Source organism: Pantherophis guttatus, chromosome 3, assembly GCF_059756535.1.
Source record: "Pantherophis guttatus breed Tessera chromosome 3, ASM5975653v1, whole genome shotgun sequence".
In the NCBI taxonomy this organism is placed as follows: domain Eukaryota; kingdom Metazoa; phylum Chordata; class Lepidosauria; order Squamata; family Colubridae; genus Pantherophis; species Pantherophis guttatus.
Window position 1 is genome coordinate 122593431 of NC_142065.1, and position 14886 is coordinate 122608316.

General features: G+C 36.7%; 1 protein-coding gene and 1 long non-coding RNA gene across 9 annotated transcripts in view; one reads left to right on the top strand and one right to left on the bottom strand.

The window, feature by feature from the left end:
• The window catches only part of SLC24A3 (solute carrier family 24 member 3), a 226973-nt gene that overhangs the window by 155646 nt on the left and 56441 nt on the right, over positions 1-14886 (top strand). For all 8 annotated transcript variants that reach the window (XM_034411747.3, XM_034411744.3, XM_087891277.1 and 5 more), the window contains exons 4-6: positions 4589-4663; positions 6603-6687; positions 9187-9290. In XM_034411747.3, the coding sequence (XP_034267638.1) occupies positions 4589-4663; positions 6603-6687; positions 9187-9290 (264 nt within the window). The remainder of the gene's footprint in view (positions 1-4588; positions 4664-6602; positions 6688-9186; positions 9291-14886) is intronic.
• Positions 8022-14165, bottom strand: LOC117662355 (uncharacterized). The gene is made up of 3 exons (XR_009622461.2): positions 14081-14165; positions 10983-11079; positions 8022-8144 (listed from the first exon to the last, which is right to left on the bottom strand). It is a non-coding gene; the product is annotated as an uncharacterized LOC117662355 (long non-coding RNA).

Sequence of the window (14886 nt, forward strand, 5' to 3'; positions counted from 1 at the left end):
TGACCTGCTTAACAACCACACTACTTACAGCTGAAACATTAGCTTAATGGTTGTAAATTGGGGATTGTATTCAAAATATTAGAAAAAAATACATAGGTCTGGAAAAAAATGGGAAAGTGGGGGCTGCAAAATTCCATTAGAAATCTGCAGGTTTTTAAATACTTGCCTTTTCCAGATTTGAGAAAAAAAATAGGGTAAGCACAATGCTTTCTAACCTGCACTTCTGTAGATTAGATATTCTAATCCCTTTATCTGAGCCCATCTGACCATGCTTATCTGGGAATTGAAATGATACACTATTTCCTACAGTGCTTTCCATCAGGGGCATTGTAAGAGTTATGGGTTGCTCCTCTTGTACTAATATCTTTACAGAATGGGCGGGTTTAATGTTATGCTTCTTTTTTCAGATATGAAACATTCAGTTCTCAGCATGGTAGCAAAACAGAGTATAGCTAAAGTGAAAACATTGCAAAGTATAATTTTATTGATGTTCCTGGGTTTGGGGTTGTTAGTTTTGTTTTGGTTTTGGTTTTTTTTTTGTAATTTTTGATGATCATGTAAAAAAAAAAAGACATTCAGTATGCAGGTATTTGTATGTGGGGTGTGCTTGTTAAAAAGTTTAAATTAATATAGTTGGACCATAAACTTTTATTAATGCTAAACATTAAGTCATAATGAAAAGTGATTCAAATTTTCTGTATGTATTGTAAAAATGAAAGGAATGTTTACATAGTTTCTTTTAAATAGCAGGAAAGCATAGGCCCAATCAATTCCAAATCATTCAAACTCTCTCAAGGATGAAAGAAATTATTGTCTCCCAGTAAAGCACTACCTTGATGTGGTTGTGGGTTGTGTGCTCTGAGGAAGATGAGAGCTATGCCAGAAGTTCAACCATACCAGAGGTTTTATCAGAGTGTTTCTCCCATAAACAATATAGTGAGATATAATTTACAAAAAGTTATACCGAATCCAGGGTCAACATGGGCCATACTAAATGTTAAATGTTTACCAAATAGACATCTGGTGACAACTGCACTAACTGAGCATCTAGAACAGAGCAAAAATAATATAGTAAGGTTGTATTCTTTGAAACTTGTTATAAAGAAACATCTAGTATAAGTTTTAAAAGATGCCAATACTGTAATATTAAATATAAGTTCACTGCAAGAAACAAACCAACTAATGTATAGCATGGCTGCAGTTATAACTAGATAACTTTGATGCAAAGTCAACAAACAAGAAAAGAAGCCAGTGCACCACCAAAATGGAAGATCAGATTGGACAATAAATCAGCATGATAAGATCAGATGCAAGCAAGCTAGAACAGATGAAATAAAAGAAGCTGAAGAGCAAGAAGACCAAAGACTACCATATCGAGAAATATAGGAACAAGGAAGTACTAGAAATAATAAAGTAGCAAATACAGTCAAGAAGATCAACAGATACAAACTTAAATTACACAAGAGGAATAATCTCAAATATCAGTTGAAACAGAAACATTTATACCAATCAATGGAGAAACAGCAATGAATCAGTCAGTATCTGACAAAGAAGAAACAGTGAAATCCTTGGAAATACAAAGAAATACAAGAATGCTGTTTGAATAAAGGAGTTAGATAAGAATAAAAAAGGAGCTGAAATGGAGAACTTAGAAATGATGGAGAAAAAGGCTAGGATGATCAAGAATTGGCCAGCACTAGATGTAGATAAACTGCATTGTTTTTGTTGAAACATCTGCTTGGTTGATATACCCCTTCACTGCCAAGCAGTTTAATAACAGAATGCAAGTGGCTGTAAGTGAAGATTGGTTAACGTTTGGCAAAACCTAAGTGATAATGAAAGATCCAACAAAAAGGCAGCACCAGGCAACTATAGGCCAATTATTTGCTTACCAACCACTTCACATTGTTAAATGGTGTTTAACTGACAAAATTATTTTGGAAAACAGCAAGAGGAAAACAAAATTGAATGTAGCTTGAAAGCATTACTTGAAAGCATTTGACTCTCTGCCACATGATTAAATAATAAAGTGCCTAGAAATAATAAGAGTCAGTAGGAACATCAGAAGCTTTGTCCAAATATAAACGGCATATAGCAATAGCACTTAGACTTATATATTGCTTCACAGTACTTTAAAACCCTCTCTAAGCTGTTTACAGAGTCAGCATATTGCCCCCAACAGTCTGGGTCCTCATTTTACCAACCTCGGATGTTACAATAAATTTCCACAAACTTACAATCTCTTTTCATCTCCATCTAGTTTATTATATCTATTAGTAATGGCACCTTAAAGTCAAGCAATGATAGTTTCCTCTCCATTCAAAGAGAACAGACAGATTATCTTCATCCTTAGTGATGCCATAGACATTGCTCTTTGGATGGGGATGATGACAGCTGACCTTTTTTACCCCTTTGCTGGCCTTTGCCTCACTTGGCAAGAAATCTGCTCAGTTATCCGAATTAGAAAACAATTACTTGTTTCTAGCTCCAGTAGTAATTAAGCAGGAGAAACATGTTGCAGGAAGTATTAAAGCCAGTCCCAGTCAATTACATCAGCATCTTGACCAGAAATTCTTGAAAAGAAATCATGCTAATTGGGCATGAAGACACCTCTCTAAGTGGCTTAGCTTCTGGCACAGCATTTATTACCCTACAATGAAAAGAAAATTAGTCTAGGGAGGCATTTTTATTTAAATGTGCTTGTTTTAATGAAAATTAAAAGTGGTTCCAATTGTTTGGGAACTGAAATAAAGTAGATTTCTATAAAATTACCTTTCTTCATTGTTACCTATCCTATGGAAATGTGATCATTATTTGGCATCTCCAGAAAAGAAACTGGTCATAATACATAATTTCTGACAGGTAAGTGCACAGAGGCTCTTTGCATATGACCTGACCATGTGCTATGCATTAAAGAGAATATCTTTGCATGTGCTTTAGCATTTTTTCCTCATAGAATAAGACTCTCCTGTTCCTGTGTATGAGATGTAGTGATATCCAGTGGTTCTGAATTAGCCTGCATAAGATGCTTGAAGGTTCCCTTGCGCTTGTACAAAGCTCTACACAAAGGAATGAGGCATGTGGAATTGATATTCCACTGAAATGGATTCAGGAATCATTGTGCAGGAAAAAGCTTTGTCTGTGCATTAGAATTTATTTGCATGGAACTAATAGGCCAGAGCATGTGAGTTGATAGTAATTCAGCATTTAGTATAATCAGCATTTGATTAGTAATGCTTGTACTGAATCTGTCTAGGCATGGACAAAAATGCCACTGGAAGTTGAATAGCAATATTGTTTATTTATATGGAAATCACTTGAAATCAGAATAAAAATTGTAAAAGCAACAAGGAGCACATAGAAAAATATAAGCATATAAAAGATATGTACATATAGAACAAATACAAATGAATAAGAGAACCACTTACCCATCACAAAAGTATATTCAGAATTGATGACTTCAAGTTATTTCAAATGTGTGACAATTAGCATCAAAAACGCTGTACACTATGAAAATATTGTGCAGCATTTTTTCCAGATATATATATATGATATGATATGTAATGGATAGCTTTTGTACTGTGTATTGTGCATTATGTAATCCCTTTATAGAGAATGCTATTTGACATAATTAGGTGCAATCTGCATAGTCCCTTCCCTTGGTGTTAATACAGTGCATACTACAATAAAACACCGATGAATCCCCAGGTGTTGGATCTATCTGGGAAGGAAGAAACAAGGATGGCAAAAGCAATGTGGTGTTTCTTCTAAGGTTAATTCTTCTAATTGTCAGACAGCATAAACCATCTGGAATTGATTGTCAATTGGGAACAAGGAAACCAGTTTCATATTTTGGAGCTGATAGGTGGACAGAGTCTGTGTCGCCTTGCCTACCAGTGATTACTTCAAGATTATAGCAAAAGCCATAATGCAGATTTATACCACTAGTTCTTAGATTGAACATGGCCTGAATTAAGGAAAGAATTAAAACATGTTTGAAAATATAGAGTTGTTTTTACACACATACAGATACTCACCCACCCATTTTCCTGTAGAGAACTGGCATGCAGGTGCATATCTGATTGGGTTAATAATTCCTGGTTTTCTAGCAGGAAGATTTGTTCTGTGCAGGGAGTCCTTTTCAGGGAGCTGGAATATGTAATGGAGTTCTCTCAACACCTTCCCTCAATAGTAAGCTAGTTGAGAGAAGTCTATTACACAGTGTTCATATTCTTCCTGCAAGAAAACCAGGCATTATTAACCCAATCAAATATGCACCCAGCTGCCCTTGTTTGGGGTTAGAAATTGAGTAGGTTTGGACCTTTCCCCATATTTAGGGCATTCCTCATCTGTAGACTAAGCTGGGAAGATAGAGAAACATCCCAGAGGGCTGCAGCTGGAAACGACTTCTATATTGCTATCAAAGAATCCACATTTTTTTCTGTCTGCCTCTGGTCATAATAAATTTTTTTTAATCATATTATCAAGAAAACAAAGTAGACATACCAACTAGTTGAGCTCAATTAAATAGTCTTTCCTCTTTAGTATTAAAAAAAAATTCTCAACGGAATGCTTTTTGTTTATTTAGGCCGTCTACATGTTCTACGCTTTGGCTATTATCTGTGATGATTTCTTTGTTCCTTCATTGGAAAAAATTTGTGAAGTAAGTATCTGCTGAAAATAGTTTACAATGTATATTGAAATGTATACATTACCATGTTTTGCATTTAATCATATTTAATTTCTTATTTTACATTTTTCATATCTGTAGTAGAGGTTTCCTGAACATCTGTATGCTTATACCATTTCCTACTCTGTACTTCTTTTATCAGTGAGAAACATAAGGAGAATAGCCTTGACTATTAGTGCTTCCCAAGAAATGTTATTGGTGGTGCTTCATGGTCTCTGAACATGGAAGTTAAGGCTAATACACATGGGGGGGGGATCCTCCATTCTGAATATGTCTAGTTCTTTGTAAATGTCCCCTAGCATATTAAACTTAAAAGCTGTGCAAGCTTCAGATTCAATTCTGCAAGTTGCTTTGTAGAATCTGAAGAATGAATGCAACACTAGCAAGTAATTCATTAAAACACCCACCTCTGTTGCCTGAAGCACATGGCTGATATGGAAAAAGACACAGCTGGTTTAATGACCAACAGATGTTACCTTGGCATTTTTGCATGTTACAAGAGAACTTTTCAGCATAATTGATTCTGAAGCATTGCAGAATTCCAGTGAACATATAGAAGAGTAATCCATAAGCACATGAAGTGCACATTTCCCTATTCTAAGTTTTTTAAATGAAAAACACACATTTTTTTTCTAATTTCCATATTGTTTTATTTGTCCCCTTTTAGGTATTTTTTTTTTCAAATTGATGTGTTTTCTAAATGGAAAATTACTAAAGTGGTAGAGTACACAGTATTCCAAACACAGTTATGTTATTAAATGTGTGTAATACTCTTAAAGTACCAGCAGTTCCCTATCTGTTTTTCTCCATGCTCTTTTCAAATAACTGCAGCAGGGAATTAGCTTTTTAAACACTTAAATTGTACAGGAATTGTGATTGTCCATAAGGCCTGACATTAGAAAATGTTTATAAAAAAATAAGAGCTACAGTATATCCAACAGTATAATTCTGGTGCAAACGGTTTTAACTGTGTGATATGTTTGTTTGCTGTGATCTGAATTAAATTTTAAAAAGTCCTATTGGGGAAATTTTCATTTCTCTTATATTTATACAAATATAATTTTATCTTTCTGTATCTTTTTTTGAGGTCCAACATTTACATAATTCCAATATATTAAACTTATTCCAAAACTACATAATCCTTTTATTTTATTCCTAGTCTAATATCATCCCCACCCTCATACCACTTTTTAAAAATATATACCATTAGATTTTGATGACACAGTCAAGGGCTCCAGGATTTTTTAAAGAAGTGCTTTGCAGGACCCATGACTATAGGTTGTTGATTACTGCTTAAAAAAATACAGTCTCATCCAGAATGCATATGCAGGATCATTGTTTAAGGACTATTGTATATTTATAAAATAAATACAATACTGGGCATGTGTACAAACCTTCTGATTACAAAGGTTTCTGCATTTGTTTCATTCCAAACCTAACAAATGCTCAAGATAACTCTAAAACATGCAAATTGAAGTTGGTAGGAACTGCCATTCAATAGGACAGAGCAAAATAGAATATTTAGGAAACAGGTAAGTGATAACCAAACCAAACTTCCCACTTCTCAGTCAGTACCAGTACACCTAGCCTAGGGGAAAATGCATACTCAGTCATCAGTCTAGATCTGTGAAGTTGATGTTACTGGAAAAGTGCATGAAGGAAGAAAATGGCTCAACCAATTCTGGAGTTCCGCCCTTGACAAGCCATGCAATGCATCCTTATCCAGGCAGGTATTAGATGCCCTTTGCTTCTTATCTAATATTTGATCAATATGACAGTTGCTTAGATGTTTTAACTACAATTTAAATGTGTTTTTAGTTTTTGTTATCTCCTTTTATTATGCCTTGAGAAACATTAAAAGAGGTTTTAAAGTCATATCAGTCAATCAGTGATTTTTCCCCTCCCTCCACAGCGCTTACACCTCAGTGAAGATGTGGCAGGGGCAACATTCATGGCAGCTGGCAGTTCTGCTCCGGAGCTGTTTACATCTGTGATAGGTAACAAAACCACTAACTTCTAACCACTAACATTTGTGAAAATAAGAATTACTATTTATGGCTTTGTTCCTAATCTCCTCCCTTCCCCATTTTTCCTGCTGATCATCCTTTCCTTGAGCCCAGCACAGACGCACATCCCAAAAATGCTCCATCCAAAGCCTTCAGCCTTGCAATCCTGGATGTATATCTGTGCTGGGCAGGAGCTCACCCACAGATCAGCTGTTTTGTGGAGGTGCGAGGCGTGTGGGGCACCTGGCTTGACCTCCTAACCAAGTTGCTGGTATGGTAAGACTGTTCTTGAAGTGGGCGCAAGGCGCGTGGGGTCTCCTGCTGCTTTTGCAACCTCAATCAGCTGCAAAAGCGACTGCGCTTCTTGGAGGTGGCAGCAGGAGTGCATCTGCAGATCAGCTGTTTCACGGATCAAGCTGCTGGTAAGACCATTAGGCAAGGAGATGCGAGGGGCAGCTCCCCCCGCCTCCCGGTACATGGGGGAGGAAAATAAGAGCTCCCTGAAAATAAGACCTGATGCCTTTTTTGGTAGCCCCAAAAATATAAAACCCAGTCTTATTTTCAGGGAAACAGGGTATGTGTGTTTCTGAAACTAGCTAATGCTAATGGAAGAGAAAACTTTTGTCACAGAAAAAGTGACAGAATGGTTTTTCCTATACGATGAAGTGGGATCTTGCATGATACCAACAATATTCACACTCTGAAAAATCTATGTATGGTTATTAGCAGAAGTCTATATTTGGAACAACCACCAAAACAGAGGGGCATTAATTAACACATACTCCCATGTTTTCAACTGCTAACTCTGCTGTCAGGTTACATTGAAAAGGATGGGAAGAACAGTTCATTAATCAACTGATCATTACTTTGATATGTCGTGTTTAAAATGTGGTGAGAAGGCAGCTAATGAAAGTAGTAGTAACTAACAAAGCACATGCCTTGCATTCATTACGTTCCTGGCATTTCAAAGTGGGATGCTGAGTAGCACCTCTGCCTGAAAAGTTGAACAGAGCTGGCTTAGAATGCTGCTTTGTTTTATTTTATTGGAGGTAAATGAACTGCATTGAAATAGCAGTTGAATGAGAACAGCATAAGTATTTTTAATAGGAGTCATCTGAATATGTAACAGATGGGAAGGCCAGATTGTTTGGTTGCTACTAAGCAAGAATACAGAGAAAATATACTATCCATCACCAGCAGTGTTCTGAAAGAGGGAATTCTTATATTCCAGCTTCTGATTTCAGGAAGGATGGATCAGGTGAGGAGAGCTCAGCTCTTCTAGTCTTTCTCACGGTAGATTTGACTGGAGCATCTTCTGTGTGGTCACAAAGAGAGAGAAGCCAGAGCAGCAGGCAGGGCTGTTAGACGCCTTTATGGAATGTTTGCACAGGACTCTTTGCCAGATCTCCTGCCAGGCAGGGAGCAGCGCACTTTGGTGGGGGTCGTTGCTGTAATGAAGTATGCAGTTAGAACAACCTGTCCAGCATTCTTAGGTCTATAACAAAACTTCCTGCTCATGTCAATCAAAAGTGCCGTTTAAAAAACGTGAGACTTTACATTTCCAATGTTGTATCATGCTTTATATGGGGAAAACAGAATAATTTCATTTACATATTTCAGCAATCATATATGCAGCTTTTCCTGAATATATTTCCAGTACTGCCCAAATCTGAGAAATTCTTTACATATTATTATATTCAAGACGAAAACGTGATATAAATAGTCCTTTTGTTTCATGACAGTTCAAAGTTACAGTAGCCTGGGGGAAAAGTGATATATGATCTATCCTCAAAGTTACAACCATCATACCAACCTGCCATGGTCACATAATCACAATTTGGGTGCCTGCATTTATGAACAATTGCAGCTTTCTGTAGTCATGAAATTGCAGTTTGTAACCTTCACAGCCAGGTTCCAACAAGCAATGTCAATTGGCAAAGTGGATTGGCTTAACAGTTGCCTGATTAATTTAACAACTGCTGTAAAAATGGTTGTAAAATCAGGTCCAATCATGTGATTACTCACTTTACAATTGTAACAACTTAATGACAGAAATTCCAGTCCCAATTGTAGTCTAAATTGAGGACTACCTGTAGACTGGATATAAGGAAAGTCACATTTTAAGAGCTTATTTGCAAGAATGGCTGGGAGCAGAACTTATTCTCCCTAACTTTGCCTCATCTATCTGGTTAAAAAATGCACCTGGAAGTTTATTTCACCATCTTACTTTGAGACATATGTTGGTTAGGGCTCTGTGGGTTTTGAATAAATGTTAAGAAATCATTGGTGTATGTTGTTGTAATTCACTTTATTTTATCATGCAAAAACCACATCTGACTGCATTTGTAATTCTGCATATGTTCTCTACTTTAATCAAAGTTTAAAGATTATGCAGTTTTTTTTCTGCAGTTCAACTCTGCATAGTTTAACTCACGATCAGAAATTTTGTCTGCCTTTTGATAACACATTGAAATTATCCCCCATCCCCAGGTGTGTTTATCACAAAAGGAGATGTAGGTGTTGGAACCATTGTTGGCTCTGCAGTATTCAACATCCTGTGCATAATTGGGGTTTGTGGCCTATTTGCAGGACAGGTAAGGTAATTCATGGAATTCAAAAACATTTCTAAAACTTCTTTTAACCTATACAGAATGAGAATGTGTTCAAAAATCACTTGTCCCTGATCTCCCTGTTGCCAGAACCACTATCTAAACCTCACTTTAGGAAGGTGCAAAATGCTTCACATACAGTATAGGTATTATTTATAGAATTAGATTCCTGGGTTTAAGGATTTGATTTTCACAATTATTTGAAAGTGGAACTTAAAATACCACACATTCCTGGAACAATGCTATTCACCATTGCTAAGGGCATTTTTAAAGGTGGCAAACCACTTCCACATTGCTGCCATTAAAACTATGTGAATATAGCCATATAGTTATCAGAAGGAAGTTATCTGTAAGAGGAAGGGTAACCTTTTGTTCATCCACAAATTTGCTTATCTTTGGATCAATATATGCTAATGTAAGTAAACAACTTTTTTTCCTTATCCATTGCTGAAATAATTAGTTGAGAGAATATGAAGAGAATTTCCATGAAATTGATTTTGGGATAATGAAAATACTACAAGATTTAGCCTAAAACAAAAACCTTACTGAATTCCATTCAGCATCTTTTCAAGTAGGAAGGAATGCAGGAATTCCTATAGGAATGCAATAGCAAGTTTGTTTTAAGTACAATAAGAGATCACTAGAATTTTTTTTAATGAATCAATGTAACACAAACGTTTAAAGCATCACCTAAAGAAATGCCAGACCCCTGGACTCTTTTGCAAGATGACTCTTTCTTGAAGTCAGCTACAGAAAGAGTCATGTTAGAAGAAATCTGAATGGTCCCAACTTCTGTTAACTTTATGTAAGATGCTAAAGACCTTGGTTTTTCCTCAGACATTTGGGCAGGATGTTAAGTAAACTCCACTTTTTTTGACTATGGATTTGCCAGATTTGACCCTTGTTTTTATTTTTTTTTAACTTATTTGAGATTGTTACTGTTTGGGAATTTTAATGCACTGTCAGCCACTCAGAGTGGCAGTAGCAAGATGAGTGGCCATATAAATAGCTTAATAAATAAATAGCTAAAGATACAAATATATATTCAAGCTCTCTATCTTATAGTCCAAAATACTTGTGGCTCTTCGCCATAGTGAAAGGTGCTTCTTTAAGTATTTGAATACCAAACTATTTAGCACATTACGGCTAATTTCCAGTTTCTTGAATTGTGGTTGGAAACTAATTCTATCTGACTCCAGAAAGTAAAATTCTGACAATCATATTTTCAATTGACTTTTGAAACTAGACCCATATATAATGCATTATAGTAATTTGGTCAGGAGATTAGTGAAGCATGAAGCATTATGCCATATTTAGTGGCTATTACAGTACTATCTGTCTAGTTAATGATTAGTACAGGGAAGGGAATTAAATTCAGGAGAAAAGGTATTAATACTCAATTTTTCTATTTGTATAGCAGTTCCATTCATCCTAACAAAATGTGGCATCTGATTATTTGTTCAGACTAGATGAGTAACCCCTCAAAATCAACAAGGATTTCTTTTAAAAAAATTATTCAATTCTAGGTGAAGTTGACTTAGAATTTTATTCTATTATGATACATTATAGGCCTAAGGGAATTCTTATACAATAAAATCACATATTAAACCCTAGACAGACAAAATCTGTTGTTTCCTCATTTACATGAACCCCACTGAAATGGAAGGCTTTTCTTACCTTCTGGAAAGCAAAAGGAAGAAAGAAATTTAGGAATTTATCCTAGATGTATTTGGTAGATGTCTCCTTGTAATATACCTTCTTTAGAATCAAACTCCTATTTAAAAAAAAAGAAAAAAGAAAAAAAGCTAGTCCAGCAAATATGTAGCAAAAGTTGATGGGTTAGTTCTCCTGATAGCACCAAGTGCTATAAAATTTCTTAAGTATTATGGAAAAACACATGTAGTATTTTAAAAGATAAAAAGGATTTGCAGCCTAAATGAAGCATGGGGATGGATAGATGTGCATTTTTTTCAGTTAAATTCTGAAATGGGAGAAACTGAGGTCTTCTATAAGGGAATTTCTCAGTGGAATTTTCTTTATATTTTATATTTCCTTTCACACTTAGTTTTCCCCGTTTGCTATAAAGCTATACCTTGTTGGAGAAATAGTTGCTTGTTTGTGTGTTCATGCAGAGAGTAGCAGTATTACATAACCAGGATAATAAAGGAAACTTATATAAATGGCATTAAATGGTAATGTAAATGGCATTTAAAACTAAAATAATCCCAATCAGACCATTCAAGAAAGATAATTTATGCAACACACTGCCTTTTGCATCATCACAGCAATTACACAAGAGTAATTTTGCAATAATCATGCACCAATTTCATACCTGACTTTAGATAAAGCACTTTTTAAACAACTCCTATCTTCCTATGTCCAGTGCCAAACATCTTCTGTTTGGCACTGGAAATAATGGCAGTCACTTGAGTCCTATAAACAAATACTTTGGAATGAATAATCCATCTGAAGCTTTCCATATGTTTATTTTAGCAACTGAAAACCTCATTTCATCTCAGTATTTTCATATCACAAAAGACTTTGTATCACATGATCACAGTCACCATCTTTACTTTTTTTCCTACTCTGTGGGCACCCCTGAACCTTTGGAGTATACGGGCAACCTATATCTTTTTAAAGGTAAAACAGAAGGTAATTAAGATCTGTTCATGCCCAGCTGACAGATAATCAACATAGAGGAGGTACAAGGCTAAAGGGGAAGAGAGCTCTGCAGTGCTGCTGCTGTCAGCTGGACTATTTCTGAACAAAGATTGAATGCACTATACCTTTGTTCAAAAATAGCCTGCAGAGAGGTAGAAGATAAGGAGGGGCTTTTGGGGTGAAATGGAAAGAGGTAATAGGTAGCAAGCAGACTGTTATTGGCTGCAAAGGAATGGCAGCGTTAAACTGAGAGAACAAAAGTGGCCAGTAGAAATTGGACAAATACCAACCATCCCACAGCATCCCCTGAGCAGATCAGCAATCCTATTATCAGGAAAGCATGCCATATCATACTCAAAAATATTGTGTTGAAACTAGAGTAGTTAAAGACCATGTGAGTTGCCTCAGTTATGAGCTAGGCATGAAAGGATGACATGGTATCAGCTGTAGTTAGGATCAAGGAAACGCCCTCACATTATTCCCAATAGCAATTTTATCTGTTATATCCATAAAGTATTGTTAGCACCAAAGAGCACTAACTCTTGCAAAGCACTACGCCATTCCAGGTCTTGCAAATGAAGTACTGATTTTATGTAAAAGAAATGTAATATTTAGCAACATAGAAATAGACAGTGAAGGATCCACAACTACAGCAGGTTTGCCCAACAGAATATCCTCCCTGATTTTAATCTGAAGATTATGGGTCATATAAACTTTATCAAACTAAACTGTCATATAAGAAAGAAATCTTATAGATGGCTAGATGCATAGTTGGGTGACCATTTAGTTAGGATATACCCTGGGAGGTGGGATGCAGAGGTGGGTTTTAGCAGGTTCTGACCAGTTCTGGAGAACTGGTAGCAGAAATTCTGAGTAGTTCGGAGAACCGGTAGTAAAAATTCTGACTGGCCCTGCCCCCATCTATTCTCTGCCTCCCGAGTCCCAGCTGATCAGGAGGAAATGGAGATTTTACAGTATCCTTCCCCTGGAGTGGGGTGGGATGGAGATTTTACAGTATCTTTCCCCTGCCACACCCACCAAGCCATGCTACGCCCACCAAGCCACACCCACAGAACCGATAGTAAAAATTTTTTGAAACCCACCACTGGTGGGGTGGGAGTTCTGCCCAATTTATTTGTGCCAAATATTCTTTGAGCAGCGATAATTCAAATGCTGCTTCTCTTCTCCAGTTCTGCATTTTACCAACTACAAGTAATTCAAATGGATTCAGTCTTTGATCTATTTTATCATGATTGTTTACATGAACTTGCTGCCCCATAAAATGATTTTGGGTGTGATTGTTTTGGTACAAAATGCTCTCTGAAAAAGTTTGCACATATGATGTACTAAATGCACTAGATGTTGTAAATAATGCAGGGTTATTTTAAATAATAAATAATATAGTCTTGATTCATGCCACTAAATAAACTTAAAAGAATATCTTGTTATATAGAATCGGAATTCTACAGCTAGTGTGAAATATGTTACCACCAAACTGACTTGAAACATCCTAGTATTGTAACCCACAGAGTGATTTGGAATTTGATGACAATAACTCAAGCCTCACCTTAATGCAGTGGCAAAATGAGACAGCAATGGGGCAATAAGAGACCTGTGTTGATATAATGAATCAAATCCCTTGAGACTGCAAATCAGCAGTATTCATATTTTCGATAGCTTGCTTTTATGATGAATCGAAACATTTATTAGCATAACAAGGAGTGAATTGGAAGCACGTGATTTCTTCATATATTGTGTTTTTTGAGCTTGTGTGAATATCAATCATCATTCAAAAATAGAATTTTTCCAGATGCCATCTGATTTTGTCATCTCAATGCTTAAACATATATAGTTTAGTTTCTTAGAGGAAAAAGTGTTCCTCTTTTCTAGCATTAAAGAAGGAAAAGCACAGGAGTCTACTGGGGTCAATTTTCAGTTTTTACTAAAACCAAGATGCCAGAAGCAATAATAAATCCGTTACTAATGATCATAAATCTCTTTCTGATTGCTGGCATAATCAGTCCCTCCCCACCCCCCATAAATGTTCATACATGTTCATAAGTGATCTTTTGGTCCACATCCAAGGTCAGATTCAGAAATAGTTCGACACATACTTGGTATGGGATAGTCTGCCCTGACTTGTTCCCACTTCTGGAACATGGTTTCAGGAAAAAAGAATTCTCTTCTTGCTGTGAGGATTCTCAGAAAAACCCATCCCTTTCAGAGGCGTGTCTTTCCCTCCTGAAGCTGAGCCCCTCAAAGCTGAGCAGTTCAAGCCCCCAAACTAGAGAAACCAGCCCCCGGTAAATAACTGTGGTGGGTCTACTCCAAGCCTGAAGAAAGGTGGAACAGACCAACCCATTTGCACAGGGAAGGAGGGGGTAACGTTTCTCTGCCAGTGCCTCATCTTGTTGCTCTCCTGCCCTTTTTTACACAACAGTCATTCTGGTATCTCCCAAGCCAAACTGACAAACTAGCCTCAGTCAGCAAGATCTGTCATAGACACCTCATTCAACAGGTTTATTTTTGTCTGAATGCAAAAGAACCAGAATTCCCAGTGCAAGCCCTGCAAATACAATGTACTGAGATCTGCTTCTCCCCAGTCTTTCTAGCTGACTGCTCGGCTGCCTTGTCAGTGCCCCAGAGCCCATTTGCCTATTAGCTTGCTACCCATCCCAAACGCTCACTCATTGTCTAATTAAAAGCGTTACTTTAAATTTCAGATAGAGCTATCATTTAAGGAAACCAGTATCCTTTCCACCAATATTTTATACAACCAATGTCAATCCCTGCCACGTTTGTGTGTGTGCGCGTGAGAGAGAGAGAGTGTGTGTTTGTGTTGCAGAGCCATCATTTGCAGTGGAGCAATACTCTGGAATTCAACATTGGGGTGCACAGCATTGGAGAAGGTTTTGAATCA